The 15,263-nt window shown below is 45.8% G+C and overlaps 1 protein-coding gene across 3 annotated transcripts in view; it reads left to right on the top strand.

The window, feature by feature from the left end:
• The window catches only part of LOC139772563 (ubiquitin carboxyl-terminal hydrolase 48), a 52,380-nt gene that overhangs the window by 12,029 nt on the left and 25,088 nt on the right, over positions 1–15,263 (top strand). For 2 of the 3 annotated variants that reach the window (XM_071706367.1, XM_071706368.1), the window contains 2 exons: positions 5,448–5,555; positions 7,749–7,855. In XM_071706367.1, the coding sequence (XP_071562468.1) occupies positions 5,448–5,555; positions 7,749–7,855 (215 nt within the window). Of the gene's footprint in view, positions 1–5,447; positions 5,556–7,748; positions 7,856–13,885; positions 14,081–15,263 lie in introns of all 3 variants that reach the window. The other variant, XR_011718165.1, reaches the window with a different exon arrangement.

Genomic DNA, 15,263 nt, shown 5'->3' with positions numbered 1-15,263 from the left:
TACCACGGGCTGACTTTTTGCTCGCTCTTTACTTTCCACCAATTAAACACGTTGCATATCTTTTCGCCTCTCGATAATAATGTACCCCGCGTAGCGAGGCCTGGCCGTGGACAACCAGAAGCGGAGCATCCTCCACGGACCCCCTTTTTATTACATCGGCGAAAGCCTCCGGTCGGTCTTCTTGTTTGCTCAGAGGGGGAGAGGATCTTCGGTCGCGCGGGATAGTCCTCGCGCGGGGCAGGGGGGAGGGAAGGGAAACAGCGTGGAGAAGAAGAAGCAGGAGGTGGAGGAGGAGGGGGAGGAGGAGGAGGACGGTCTGAAGTTATACCGGCGGTAGTCCTGTTGACCGACGGACTGCGGGCAGGATGTCGATTATCGACGGTTTTTGCCGTGATTCCCCTTTTTCGAGCCGAGCGCATAATTAGCTTTCGTTATTCTAGCGCGCACCGCCGCGCCGCGCCGCGCTATGCTGCGCTGCGCCGCGCCGCGGCCGTGCCGTGCCGAACCGAGCCGAGCTGAGCTGAGCGCGCGGCCGGCCGGCTTCCGCCCGCTGACAACGATCGAAGACTCCTTGCTCGCATTATGCTCGCCGCGATCTTCCTCCTTTGCCCGGCCATTGTCCCTCTTTCTCTCTCCCTCTTCCTCTTTCTCTCTCACCTTTCGCATTCTCGCTCTTCGCGGTATTATGCCGCCGCGCCGCTCGCCTCTTTCGGTCTCGGGCGATTTCAGCGGTCGCGCGGCACTGACTCCGGATCACTTAACGAAGGCTCAAGCATTTCCTCCGGTGATCGGACAGCCTGGAGTCGTGATGATGATGATGCGCTTTTCTCTTTCCGGGAATCGCGAGAGAGGAAGAAGCATGTAAGACGGTAGGATCTGGATGATTCTTTTTTTTAAATGTTTTTAATCTGACACTGATATTTCCGCATTGGAAAACTGCCATCTTATTTAAATTCACCGTTTTCTAAATAATTGAGAAAATAATGTTCCCTTACTAGGTCGGGAGTATCATCGTTACTTTCGACTTTGAAACCATGACTTCCAAAAATGCTGTTCTTCTTCCCTACTTTCCAAGCCGATAGCTCACGGAATGCGAATTGACTGTACAATTCCCGTACCGTTGTAACGAAGCCTCGTTACAAAGCGAAATTTGTAAATACTTTAGCGATGGAGGAGAGGCGAAGATCGCGGTTCTTCATGTCGCGGGCGCGTCACGAACTTGGTCGGAATGCCCTGCATTAAATCGCTACGACCTCCTGGACATACGTCGAAGTCGTGCTAGCTTTTGCAATAACTCGCGAGCCGCTGGTTCTTTTTGTCGCGTTTATGTTTTAGAAACGAAGCCCCGTATACAGTTAGGCGTCATCGTCGATCAATCGCGAGCGAAATACGAACGTGCCTACGATACACGTTCGTTTTTTCATGCATTAAGTATCGCTCGGTTATATCTCCGATCGTAAATCGACACTGTGAAAAGAAAGTTATTAATAACAGTTAGCCTACTTAGGGTCTTCTAGGTAGAAAATTCGAACATTATTTATATACAGGATATGTATATAGGGTACAAATTTTCATGCTCTTTTTTTAATATATATATTTTTGCCTTTTGCTTCTCTCGCTTTTATTCGTGCGAATTATTATTTTCCTTGGAATCGATATTTACGTGTGCGCGACCGCCGGAAATTTAAGTCTGCCTCGCATCTGACGGAGGATATTCGGCGACGGGAAAGTCCGTTGATGTACATCAACGGTTTGTCTCGTCGTGTCGGTTCGTTTCTCATGATCAGCGTGGACATACGCGGGCTCGCACAACGTTGTTCTCTTATTTTCCCCGAGTGTGTCCCGCGGTAACCGGGCAGCAACATTGTTTTTCTCTTGCTTCTGCCCTTCTTCCCCTCTCACCCTCCTCGCTTCTCCTGCTCTTTCGCCATCTATCTGACGACTGGCTTTTGGGATTCCTTTTTTAATACTCGGACACACCGAGGACCTTTTACCACGGACACGTAGGGGCCCTCTTGTAATGACCGCAACGCTCCAATGCACTCGGCGTCCGGAGCTGCATAACCGGATGCTGCAGAGCGGACGCGTAGGATGCATCTTGCAGAAGCGTATATCCATCTATCGTTCGCTGAATCTCGTTGACATTTCATTCTCGGTTTCTTCATTGCTAGCATAAAGATTGGAAATATATTTGTCGTGTTTTTCGTTAAAAATGAATATAACAAATAAACGAATCTAAAACTATACGTGTAAAATTACGTCGATGTAATGATCGCATCGAAATGTAAATTGTATGTAATCTTGATTTTACAATTTCGATTATTTCTCTACGGTTATAAGTTACGATTTTATCCATCTCAATATTTTCTCGCGAAATGTGACAATTGATGTTTGATAGTGGTAATATCTGTTCCTTTCTTCGACTGATGTATGTGAAAATTCATAAGCGTTTGTCCCGATCCATTAGTTCGCCTCTCCCGCGAACGCGGCCAATAATTCGTTGACAAGAGCGGTAATCTCTCCGGGAGAGATCGAGAATCATCTAGTCAAATACTGACGGGAGGAGCGCTAAATCAGGGAAAACCTAGGGACACTCGTTTTGGGTCTCGGGGTTGCCCGGAAGACAAATGTCAGCGGAACGTGCGGGGAGCTCGGCTCTCTCGGCCTCTCTTATGCGTGGAGATGCACGGTCTGCGGCGGTAAATCAAGGGTGGTGATATTAAAAGGCCGCTTATACGCGAAAACATAAGATTTATTTCTGCTGAAGAGGAATGCGCGCGCGAGAAGGAGCGGGATAAAGGCGGTTCGTTTCGTCGAACGAGCGTGAGTGCGCGAGGAGCGAAAGGAAGGCCAGACGAGAGAAAGACGGATTATATCGGAACGAATTTTTCTTGGCCCGTATACGTACGTGCGCGAATAGAAAGACGAGAGTAGAATCCGGGCAAGATAAAGCTACGTACGCATCCATGAACGAATGACAACGCCTGTCATCGAGTTTGGCCCAATATTGCAATGCGAGGGACAGAGAAAAGAATGAAACAGAATGTATAAGTAAATATAAATCGTATAAAATGTAAGAATAAATATAACTCGCAAAAGAATCGACATTTATATGTAATTGATTTTTTTAAATACTTTTTTTTTCTTGATTCTAAGCCCGGTCGTATAATATTTGTTGTAATATTATGTGCAATACATATTTTGCATTATGTTTTTAATAGAATTAGAGTAAATACAATATTATAAAGTATAGGAAGAAGAATCGCTGTCGATATTTAATTACATTAATGAATCGTGTCGATGCTTCTCAGTTTCATCAACATTTCAGCACATTTTCTCCTTGCATTATTATAATCCGGTTCTCAGATTGTATCCGTGTAATGATTCATTTTCTTTTGCAAGGACTGGCCCAGTACCGGCGCGAGATTCGGTCGTCTCGGTTGATTAAGGCCATCCACAATGATGCTGTCACTAGGTTCGTTCGTGCATAGAACAGGATATTATGCACCGGTATCGAACAATAAGTTGCCGACCACAATGACTCGGCTCGACTGTTTTTCCCCTGTCGAACGATCCGTAACTCGTTCGTTCGGACCTTGCCGCCGCTGTATGAACGCCTTCGTTAATTCTTTCGCTACCGAAGTCTCGACTAACAATTCACCATGACTGTTCTCTGTATGTCAGGAGCAGTTATAATTGCTGAAGTATAACTGACATTCCTGGGCTCGCCGAGCTCGCACGTTTTTGTTCGTAGTTCTCTGTTCTCGAGTTTTTTTTTTCTTGTATATAAGTGAAGATATATGATTCAAGCTTCTTATAGAAATACGTCACCTTGATCCATTGCCAAAGATGCGATTTTTTTCCCGAACGTTTTCGTTTGCACGTGTTACGTGTGTCCGATTGCATCCCTACGTCGCGTCGTCCAAAGGCAGGAAAGTCCGGCAACCGAATCCTGTTTTCCTCCTCCATCTCCGCGATCTCCGGGGAGCAATAATCGTTGCGGGGCGGAAAAATTTCACGACAGAAGTTAAACAAAGCCTCGAAGCAGAAATAAAAAAGCGGGGACGCGGGCGAGAGAGAACAGGGAAGAGAGAGACGGAGAAACAGAGGGACATAGTAGAAACCGGGGGGTGTCCCGGCTACGACCGTAATAAGGGTGACCACCTCCCTCCGCGGCTCCATTCGCTCCTGCCGCGCGGCGTTCCTCTGTTCTACTGTTTGAACAAGGCTCATAATTAATACGCGCATTCGCTTCTGGAAAACGCGGCGCTCGGGGGGTGCCCGGGGTACGCGGGGAAAGGGACATTTTTAAACTACGGCTTCGGATAGTCGCCTTTCCGCAAAGCGCGTCGATACCTCCGCGAGTTCTCCGTTGGGCTGCTCCGATGTATCTCTGATATTTTTCATCTCGTTTTAAGGTTTCCTTTTGTGGAGCGTATCGCGAATCCAGGATACCGTTCTCTGGATTTTTGACGGTAAATTCGTTGCTTGGATTTAGATTTATCCTGAAATATACGGAAACAAGAGATTCTTATAAAGATATATTTTTGTAAATATTCTATAATTATTAATAGGATTTTTAATCTGTAGTTTTGATCAAATATATACTTTCTTCTTTAGATTAAACTATTTGCGGTATCTGAATTAAATGTTTCATAATTATTCTTCAATTGATCTGATCTTTAAGACCGGATTCGTGGAGTAATAAAATTAGCTCGCAATTTTTTAATCGAATCACGTTTGATTTATCCCTAGATTTTTTTTCTCGCATCACGTGTCGCGACACGCAAATTCAAAAAGATTTCCGTCTATTCCCCGTGGTAGAGTCGCATGACAGCGTACCTGGCGCTCGCTTCGCGAGAGATATCCGTCTTTAAGAGCATTATCTGGATGGTCGTCGGCTAGGGGGATGGCAAAAACCATCCGCCCCCTTGTGGTATGTGAAAAATGATGCACAACCCCGTCCCCTAAACATCACCTCCGGAAAGTCCCGAAGGAAACGTTCGCCGTCGTCGTTCTCGTTGTCGTCTTTCTGGTTCGTAATCCGTGAGATCGTGTCACGGACGGGCTCGCATTATCGAGAACATTTAACTCGCTCGCAACTACGTAGCTACAGAGACTTTGAAATTTTCCAAGTGGATCCCGTCATACGAATAACAGAACCCAGAAGCACGAAAATTTTATCCATAATAATTACACTAGATATAGTATTGCAAATAAATTGTAATCTATATTAGTTAAATAAGATTAACGATGTGGATTATAATCGTTTAACAATTATAAAAATAATATTAGTTCGAAAAATTGTTACAGATTTATAAAATAGATCTTGAAGAGCTTATACATTATTTTATTCACATAATGCGCCTAAATTATTCGCGATGTTGACGATGTCATTTCTGATTTAATAGTTACTTAACGTTCTCGTGTATATTTCTTGATTCCAGATACGCAGAGATCTATTCGAGAACGCCACCGGCAAGCATCCAGAACGCGTCGCTCCTCTGCGAGGCGCATAAAGGATTCCTGCATACGCCCAGAATTAACAACGAACTGTAAGTACTTGCTGTGTATACCTTCCAGAAAACATTTGTTTGAAATACATGTTGCACGCCTCGTTACACACGCGCGCGCGCGAAGTCTGCGGAGGGGAATCGTATTTCGGGAGGGAAATAAAGTCAATCGCTTGAGGGACACGGAGAGTGGCTCTCCGTGGTTTCGGGAGCATTTTTCCTTGGCGGGAATTTCTCGAAGGACACTATATTATAAAGCGAAAGTGCGTGACCTCCTGGCACGCCTTTCTCTCCTTCTCCGTGCCTCTCCGTTCTCGTTCCTCGGCCCCTGTGCCTGTGACGTGATGGATACGCGAAAATGTCACTCGCACGCCCCCGGGGCCAACGCGCCATCCAACATCCCCCGACCATTATGCTAAACCATTGTCCACTATCTGCCTAAGATAGCCGGCGGCTTAAGTCGTCCGCTTTTCCACCGTCTCGGCGAGACCGTTAAAAAATCATTTTTGCCATCTTGTCCCTTTTCTTCCCTTCTTCCCGCGATGGCGATTCTCGTATCTGTCGGGAGTATCTGTCGCGAATATTCACTGATTTCTTCCGTGAATTATCAGTTTATCACGTTACAGTTACGTTATGCTTGAAAATGCGATTGACCTAAATATGACGTACCGTGTTCCGTCGAAGTGACAAAGAGTAGATTACTCAAAATTTTTCGCAGTACATCTCTTGATTTCTAGAAGACAAATTTACATAAACGTAGTATTTTGATTATTGATTTATTATTTTAATCGCTACTAGTTTATCCTACATTTAGTTCTTATGTTTTTAACACTTAGTAATACTTAGCCATGTCTATATCATTTTTATGTATCGAGAATATAAGATTACGTCGACGGATTATTCAGGTTGAAGACGATGCGGTAAAAACGCGTGCCAGAGAGAGGGGAAATTCGTGAAACGCTGCGTAGTCTGGCGTAGTATATATTTTTTCTACTTCGATTTCTCCCCTCTCTTCTCCTCCTTTCATCGTCTCTCCTCGATGCATCCACCATTATTCGGGCGTTAGGCAAATACACAGGAGAGACGACAAGCTCGTCCGCGCGTTTTTGCCCCCGTGAAAATTCAAATGAGACCGCGCGGCATATTGCGCTGAATCGAAATTAATGTCGCGCAACTAATTATCGGTCGAGTCATCATCGTTTCGTGCCGTTCGGGGCTTCTCTTTCGTTTTCGTATTGCGAGTCGCGTCGCTGTATAATTGTCCATCGTCCTGCCGAGGGACAAACGATCCGGCCAAATTACCGTCTATATCGCGCGGCTCCGGCCGTCTTAATCGCGCTTGATTGATCGATCATTGATACATATCTCGCATGGTATATTTTTTATCGATCACTGTGAGAGATGTAAATTGCGAAGAGTAATAGCGAATAAGTCTAGAACCGCTAAAGTGCTTTTTTACATCGTTGCGCAGTTTATTCGTGATTAATGTTTACGATTATATAAATTTTACCAGATTAATTAATAATAACTCTTGCGATATCGTATAATCTCGGCACTGCTCCAAGGATAGACAGTTTCGAAATTATGGATATTAATAGCGCAGCAGTTCGCGAAATATTATTGATTGCGTACTAACGCGAGATTCTCTCGCGATACGAGGTTCAGGAACCATGCCAGGATCGAGCGAACAATTGCAAGGGCAAAAAGCTGGAGCCGTGGCACAGCAAGAAATTTCTAATTTGCGGTATAATTAAGGGAGACGATGCAAAAAGCATTACGGATTCTACGGCGTTGTCGGAAAATCGCAAATTCCATCTTGCAAATACGTCTCTCGTCCAATCGTGCTTTCTCTCTCTTTCTGCCTCCCGCGCCTCTCTCTCTCTTTCTCTCTTTCTCTCTCTATGTATATGTGTGTGTGTATATATATATATGTGGATCACAGTGGATCAAAAAAATATTTGCACACCCAGTTTCATTATTACGAATTGTGCCCATAAGTAACTTATTGCATATACTGTATGTTCTTCGTACTTATGTATTATTTCTTTGAATGAAATTATTGTAAGAAAACTGGATGTGCAAATACTATTTTGTTCCACTGTATATATCTCTTCCTCTCTCTTTCTTCCCTCGCGGTGTGTTTCTACGAATATTTCGTTATAAATATCGAAAACTTCGCTGTGCAAGTTTGCCTCTTGATTAGAATTATAGCGAAACATTATTTAATTGTTACAGATACAGTATAGTAACTGCGGAAGAATGGTCGAAGCTTATGCAATTCTACGAGGCCGACTATCCTATTATCATAAAGAAGATTGCGGATGACTATCAGACGAATCCCGGTGAGTACAAGTCGTTTTGTAGTACAAGAAATAAAATATTGCGATGGATTGTTTGCGATGTAGACCGTAAGTTGGTTTCAGCCGCGATACTTTTAAATATCACGATTTACCGCTACATAGATTTACTTTTTTTTTTACTTCATGGCATTTTATTGTTGAACGATGACTCCAACGCACGTGCGTCGGAGATATTCGCCGATAATAACCATGATATAAAAGTTGCGCTCGGTTCGGATCGCGTTTCAGCGATATATCTTATACAGATAAGCGGAGAACCGTACGTGTGTGTCGCTACCATGAGCTTCCTACTCCGCCTCTTTCCCAACCTAACCCAAGGAATAATGCCAGAAGACATTAGCCGCCGATTTACATAAAACCCCCTCCCCTCCGCGTTCCCGTCTTCTCAGTTGGCTTCTCTCCTCCAGGCCCCAAAGTGTCTCATTATAATTAAGAAGTATCCTGAAAATTAACTGGCAGAAAAAGCAGCGCCGCGCCGCGCCGGGGATACGGCGGGTGAGACGACCGCAAATGGCCCTCTCAAAAGTTTCTCACCCTCCCCACCCCCGTTTCACGCGACGTGCCGTCCTCGGAATGTTTACTTCTTCGACGTCTTTGTTTCGTCGATCGTGCGCGATCTGCTTTTCTTTTAATTGATTCTACAAATTTCATAAATTCTAGGAATCCCACAATCTGTAGAAAGTACAATTATTCACGCAAACTCGATACGGATGGTCGGAATGAAGAATGGAGCGCGTACGCGCGTACGTTCTGATGGGCGATCGAGATTCATTCAAGTTCTTCGGGCACGTGTCGCGGCGCTTCCTTGGACGAGAGCGATCCTTGTCGGCCGTCTGGCAGGCAAATTGGGTTCCGACGGTAACACCCGGGGGACCGGTGATGCGAGAAGGAGTACGACGCTCAACGTCCTGCCTCGTGCTAGCCGCCGAAGCCCGCGCCGGCGTTTATCGTGTGCGCGAGGAACCGGGGATCTCTAAACATCCCATTGTCTTGTCCGTCTTTCGGTCGCGAGTGCGCCACCTTTTTTTTCCGGGGCATTTGTCAAGACGCTCCTCGGGTTCCTTTAGAGCGACGGGAAGCTATACGCGGCCGCCGCTGCCGTCGCCGTCGTTGCCGCCGACGGCAACATCTGAATTGCAAAGACCTCGCCTCTCGTTGACGGCGAATCGAATGGCCCCGGTATCACGGTCGGGACACCGACAAGTCCGCCGACTAAATGGAGATGTTTAGAGTTAAAACGACGATTTTTGTGGGTGTACAAATGTCGAGATAATCGAGCTAATATGTATTCTCGTTGCGCATTTAACACTAACAATGACTTGAACATCAGTAACGTAGAAGAAAAATCAAACGCTTAAAAAAAAAGTTTCGAAAAATTTTTGAATATATATCTTATACATTTTACATTTATTACCCCTAGCGTTCTTACCGAATTATCTTCACTGCTCGATGTCGATGATATTCGAGAACGCGAAGCGAGGAGGAATTACGGACAAACGGGCGACTTAGCTTATTTTGAGGACGCGCTTTGCGGACAGGAAGGGCCTCGGGGTGGGCGCGGAAGGGAGAGGGACGGATTGCCAAGCGCAAAAAATGGGGGGTTGCTTTTGGTGACTGATACGGCCCTGACTAACGAGTCCTAGCCGGTTGTGCTACTCTTAAAGCCTCCAAGGATCTCCCCTTTTCTCGCTCTCTTTCTCCCCCTTCTGTCCACTGTCTCCCTCGATCGTGGAAGCACATTAGGCACCGTCCAACCTCGTATCAATCACCCGGTTACCCCCGATACCCCCGTCGCCAGACCACCCGCTCGCCAGTTGACAGAACCGGAGGTGACGCGATTGAATACCACCCTCTACGCCTCGTTGCTCCTCCGACCAGCTCGATGACGACGGCGATGCTGGAAAACCTAAGCGGAGGGAAAGAAATGTTGCCTCATAGCTCGTTTGTTAATGCCTCGGGCCACATCTTAATGTGAGACGTCTTAATCGTTGGTTGGACCCCAAGAATTCTACGTAATCAAAGCTAATAATCTGCAAGATGTTTAAACAAATCAAACAGTGCATTAATTAATGTACGATAGAATTAATTCCGTGATTCATAAAGTCCGCTTTAAACCTGATGAACCGAATCTTATGAATCTCCGTTTTTGTTTTGGACTTTTCAATTGAAACTCGAATTTATTATACCGCGTATCTTTTTTAATTCAATCTGTAAAATAGATTTTTATTTTTACTTTTCGATAATACACATACATACACACAATTATTATATATAGATATGTATATAAAAATACTCTTCAACAATTTGGAAGAAAGTATGAAATTTCAAAGAAAGAGATTTCTTTTTGAATCGCGCGTCGATAATTATGTAAATCGCGTCTCGCGCGTCGATCTTCCGGAAGGCCGCCTTATACGCCAGATCGAAGTTGATTCTAGAAACGCGAGCGGCGTGTTGCCGCTCGCCGTTTCGTTTCTTCGAAACGTCGCTCGTAAATATCGCTTAGGCGCCAGGCGGCACCACAAATCAGACGTGTTCATGGCGAAGGTATACGGCACTGGTTGTATCGCAAAACCGATGAGGAACGAGTGAGCAAGACCAAGAAAACCGTGCACGCGGGGCAGACAGACGGGGGCAGAAACCGGCGCGGCGCGGCGCGGCGGCGGTGGTGGTGGCGGCGACGGCGGTGGCGGTGGCGGTGGCGGGTAGGAGAGAGACCGGCCTCGAATTAATATTCGGACGGCGATTTAGATTTAGAACACGAATTTGCTGATTAGTTCCCTCCCCGAGAAATGCGGTCGCCTACGTTGCAGCGGACCGTCCGTCCTTCCATAAACGTGCGGCTAGGGCGGGGGCCTGGGGACGGGCCTGGATTCGAGATTTAGTTTCCTGAGGGGGTTGAACTTACCAAGGGGTCAAACGATTCAGGAGAGACATTTGTTAGCCCCCTGTCCCCACCCTGCGACAAGTGCGCCGGACACGTCTTAATATATACATCCGCTGACCAATGAACATGCCCTTATGAGCCGCGCTGCCGTGCGGTCAAAGTCGCTGCACCGTACAGTGGATACTGACTTCTGTTCGGAATTTTTTCGCTCGAAAACTTACAGCCCTCAGGACGCTGCCATTTGATTAAGAGTTTATTTCGACGGACTTCGTTCGCCCGATAATCGCGCTTTCACTGAACGGAAATGGAACGCAATCGTAATAAATCACGCGTTATATTAATATTAATAATACTGAATGAAGCAATCTTCAACTTCAACCTCAACTATCTTACGTATTAAAAGAGACAACAACTTTACAATTAACTTCAAGCGCTCTATCACTGTTTAACTAACTAACGACGTCGGACTAACTAATTCTTTGCTCGTACTACTTATTTCATTTGCATCACTCTGAGCGAGAATCGTAAACTCATTTTTGGTCAACGCGACGATTGCATACTTTCTTTTTTTTTTTACGACGACCAATGTATAAGATAAGAAAAGGGAGGCTTAGCGAAAACATTAGCGTGCGGGGAAACGGAAAAAGCAGCGTTTTCGCGTAATCGCGCAGGAAACGAGCAAAGTCGGGCAGGACAAATTTCGCAGGGACGAATTAGCGCATCCTGCCGCTGAGTCTCTCTCTCTCTCGGAACGCTCCCCCTCGCTGCTTCTGTTATCCCGAAGGAGATCCCCACTTGTCCGTAGACCTACGGGGGGTCCTTTTCCTCCAGGATTAAATGGAGCGCCTAGATGACCGATGCTCGTCCTCCTCCGGCAGCGGTGGAGTGTGCGGAGCCGTGATGCGAGGGTGGAGAACGGGGGCGGGGGGGATTGGGTGGAAAACAAGATAAAACAAGGATAAGGCTCGCTCTCAGATCCCCTCTTCCAACGACGTCCTAGGACCGCATCTTCCGATCCCGTCAGAAGGAGACCCTCGATAATCTGGAGGTGTCTAATCGTCCATATCGCTTGATTTAAACCGCCGCGTTTGTCCGCCGTCCAAGTTTGTCCCCTTCGCGTTGCAGAAAGTTTTCAAATGTGCGTACCTTCGTGCGTATTTCAATCGTTGTTTATCCCACCGTACGTAAAAGGGAGATAAAACGAAACGGCTCGGTGCAGCAAAAACCATTAACACTGCTAATTTGTCTCGTCACTGCGTGACAAATTCTCCAGATAAAAATTATCATCTTTGCGTTCTTTCGCGAGTAGGTAATTCGAGAAACGAGTTTTAAACATATACGCCACCGAGGAAAACCGGAGCTCGTTAGTTACGGCTGACACACCTCGTTGCGTGTTCGTCGCTCCGAATCCAGCGATTTGCAAAGTAGAGGCGAAACATTTGACGTTTAATTAACGAATTCGTTGATCATTCGCGGAGCACTTCATTTGCGAACGTCGCGTCGCAAGAGGCAGCGTCTCTCTCTCTCTCTTTCTCTTTCTATCTCCACGTCGCAGGGTGACAATCGCATTTTGCGGATTTCGGGAGAGACGCGCGTAATGCCGTCGAATGCCCTCGCTGCTGCTGGCTCGGTGTCATCCCGTAAGAGGATTAGATCCTCGACTTTGTTGTGGCTCTCGAAGACGTTCGTTAGCGAAATCATTATTACCACGTCGATCTTCCTCGGCTACCCGCGACGTCGATGCTGCGCTGTTGGTGGCGCCTGCACCGAGTTACGTTTGAGAGATTCGACTTGATTTTAGCTGCCAATTACTGGTGCTCGCTAACGGGCGAATTGGTCCAAAAAATTACGAGCATCTGGCTAAAATCAAAAGATCTACTTCTTGTCATTTTTGTATAACATATAACGGTTGTATCGTTTAATTGTACTGTATAAAGATACAGCTATAACTAGCTTATTAGCATTATTATATTAAGCACAGTATCTTCATTGTTAGTTGCTGCTAAATTCAATTAATTTAATAATACAGTTTACAAAGCACAAAGTCATTATTTACTCACTGGGGTTGAACAGTTCTTCTTTTCTCTCTCCCGGAAACTCCGAAGAATTCGAAACATATTTCGGGAAGGGTGAACGGTTCTCGTCGCCGAGTCACGACGGTTGGGGGGAACATCAATCTTTCATTCACGGGGTGACTCGGGAGTTATGAATGAAAGTCGGTTCAGCCCTTTTAATATAATAGCGAACCCGGTGTCTTTTCGCTTAACGCGCTTTCGATTTTGATCGAAGAGTTCGCTGGAGCGACTCGTGTGCGTCTTCCGACTTGGCTTCGAGATAATTCAAGATCAATATGTTTACACCTTTATCGCAAAAGATTTTATTCTTTCATTTGATTTTAGGAATCAATTCGAATTAAACGGATATATAAATAATCTAGTTGTACGGAAATTCCGAAGGGAATTCAAATCCCTTGATGGCGATCCGTAGTATCTCGTTTCAATTTAACGTCCGAATGTTAGCGCCCCTATTTCGTTTCACGATTCTTCTCCGCCCGTCCGCTAACTGTTCGCACCAAATGACCTCGTCCTACCGATTCGCCTACTTATCTCAACGTATCTGTAATCACAGTGTAATTGCTTTCCTTGATCGATGATCGTCAATCGGCCGGAGTGTGATTAGCACCACGATTAGATGAGCACTTTGTTCGACTCGTCAATGCCGAAGAAAAGACCTGCCTGGACATCTTAATTAAATGTATCTAATTGGATAAAATCTCTCTCTAGCTACTTATGTGATACATTATTTTGATTAGCATTAGCCAAAGTTAGTTTCTCTTTTTTCACTGTGTATGAAAAATGTTACGAACTTGAAGTTTTAATTTACCTTAATTTAATTTATGAAGTTACCAAACTTTATAAAAAGAAGAATTAAAATGTGAAATATAATCTTGTGTCTATTCAAATTTCTTAAAACGCAGAGAGATATCTGTATTAAAATAACATTGATATTAATAAAACTTCATTGATATTAATTTTATTGACATTGATATTAATACAACTTCTGCTTACGATATTTGATATTTTATAACGATGAAAATTGCACTTATCGTTTATGTATTTATATTTTAGGGATGCGATTGCGGCGTTTGACGATCGTTTGCCAAAAGTTTTACATCGCAGTTCCAAGGAGTTCTTCCAAGAGCGCCTGGCTGTTTAACCGGGTCTAAATAAAATCCGAAGGCATCTGACTCTTCGTCGGAACTCCCGAAACTTCTTCTCCGTCGACATCGCGCAAGTTTCTGCTCCGTTTCGACGCTCTTTATGGTTTGATTGCTCTTCGATGGCACTTTAGGGAAATACACTAGATCTCCTCTGCATCGCCCTTTAGTCTTATACAAACCGTCGGACTTTTGTGTATTATTTGCCATAAAATCATCTCTCTGCCGACTTGCTCATCTTTCGAAACGCTCGTACGAGAGCCGTTTCGTTACTTCTGCACAGTATTCTTATGATGAAAAGCCGAGTTTATGTGAACGGAATGTAATTGATGATCGTACCTACGGTTTTCGCGTGAGAGACTGCCCGTTCCCGGTCGGCTGGAAAAGTGCGGCCAGCATTCTCGATAGGTAGGCACTCTGTTTGTAGTACGTCGGAAGAGATTTGCATTCGCGACCCTACGAATCTCTCATTAGCTTAAGCTTCCCGTATTTCCGATTAAACCCGATAGCAAACGATCCTATCGCACGGACATCCCCGCGCCGCGCCGGCGGCGGGTAATTAGGAATTCGACGGGAGGACCTTCGAATTCATTTGGCGTGCGGGTCCTTCCGTCCTATCCTTCGTTACCGTTGCGGGGAAATTAGCCGCTGCGTGAACGGAACGTTTCGTCGTTTTCAATCCGCCGTCTCCTCCCCCTCCCGCCGGTCGCGGCGACAGGGCAAACGATCAACATTTATTCCTCTCGTTTGCGAAATCTTCTCTCTCGCCGCGAGAAGAAAGTATATCGAACGACGACGCTCCGCGTTAATCTCCTTGACTCGTTAATGGGCAAATAGCTTCTTACAGCGTTCTCTTATTGGCTCCTACGAACCGGTAATTAGCGGTAACGCGGGGGTGGACGCGAATTCGCATTCAGCCGGGGTCACGATTCCTCCTCCTCCTCCCGCGCGTTTCCCACCGCCGGAAAACTGTCTGAACATGACGTAACGCTCTGAGAGTAACGCTCGGATACGAGCTTTGGCTCCGGACCGGCGGCCGAAGCGCTTTTTGTGCTGTCCGGCCAGCAACAATGGCCGCTTCTTACACCACCCTGGTCACCGTATATTATTAATTACTGTATTAATCTCACCGGCCGTAAGCAATCTATTATACATGGGATAAGAGCCACCACCGACAGCGCCACCCAACCCGCCCGGAGCGCGCACCCTCTAACTTGACTTTCTAACTGCCGCCGCGCCGTCCCGCGTCCCGGTCCTCTCTCTCTCTCGACGAGGGCTCGATGAGGCCA

This window comes from Temnothorax nylanderi, unplaced genomic scaffold (genome assembly GCF_030848795.1).
Source record: "Temnothorax nylanderi isolate EJ_2023f unplaced genomic scaffold, tnyl_v1.0 TNYL_tig0051_pilon, whole genome shotgun sequence".
Lineage (NCBI taxonomy): Eukaryota > Metazoa > Arthropoda > Insecta > Hymenoptera > Formicidae > Temnothorax > Temnothorax nylanderi.
Note: the sequence above shows the minus strand (reverse complement) of the source record. Positions and strands in the feature narration are given on the sequence as shown.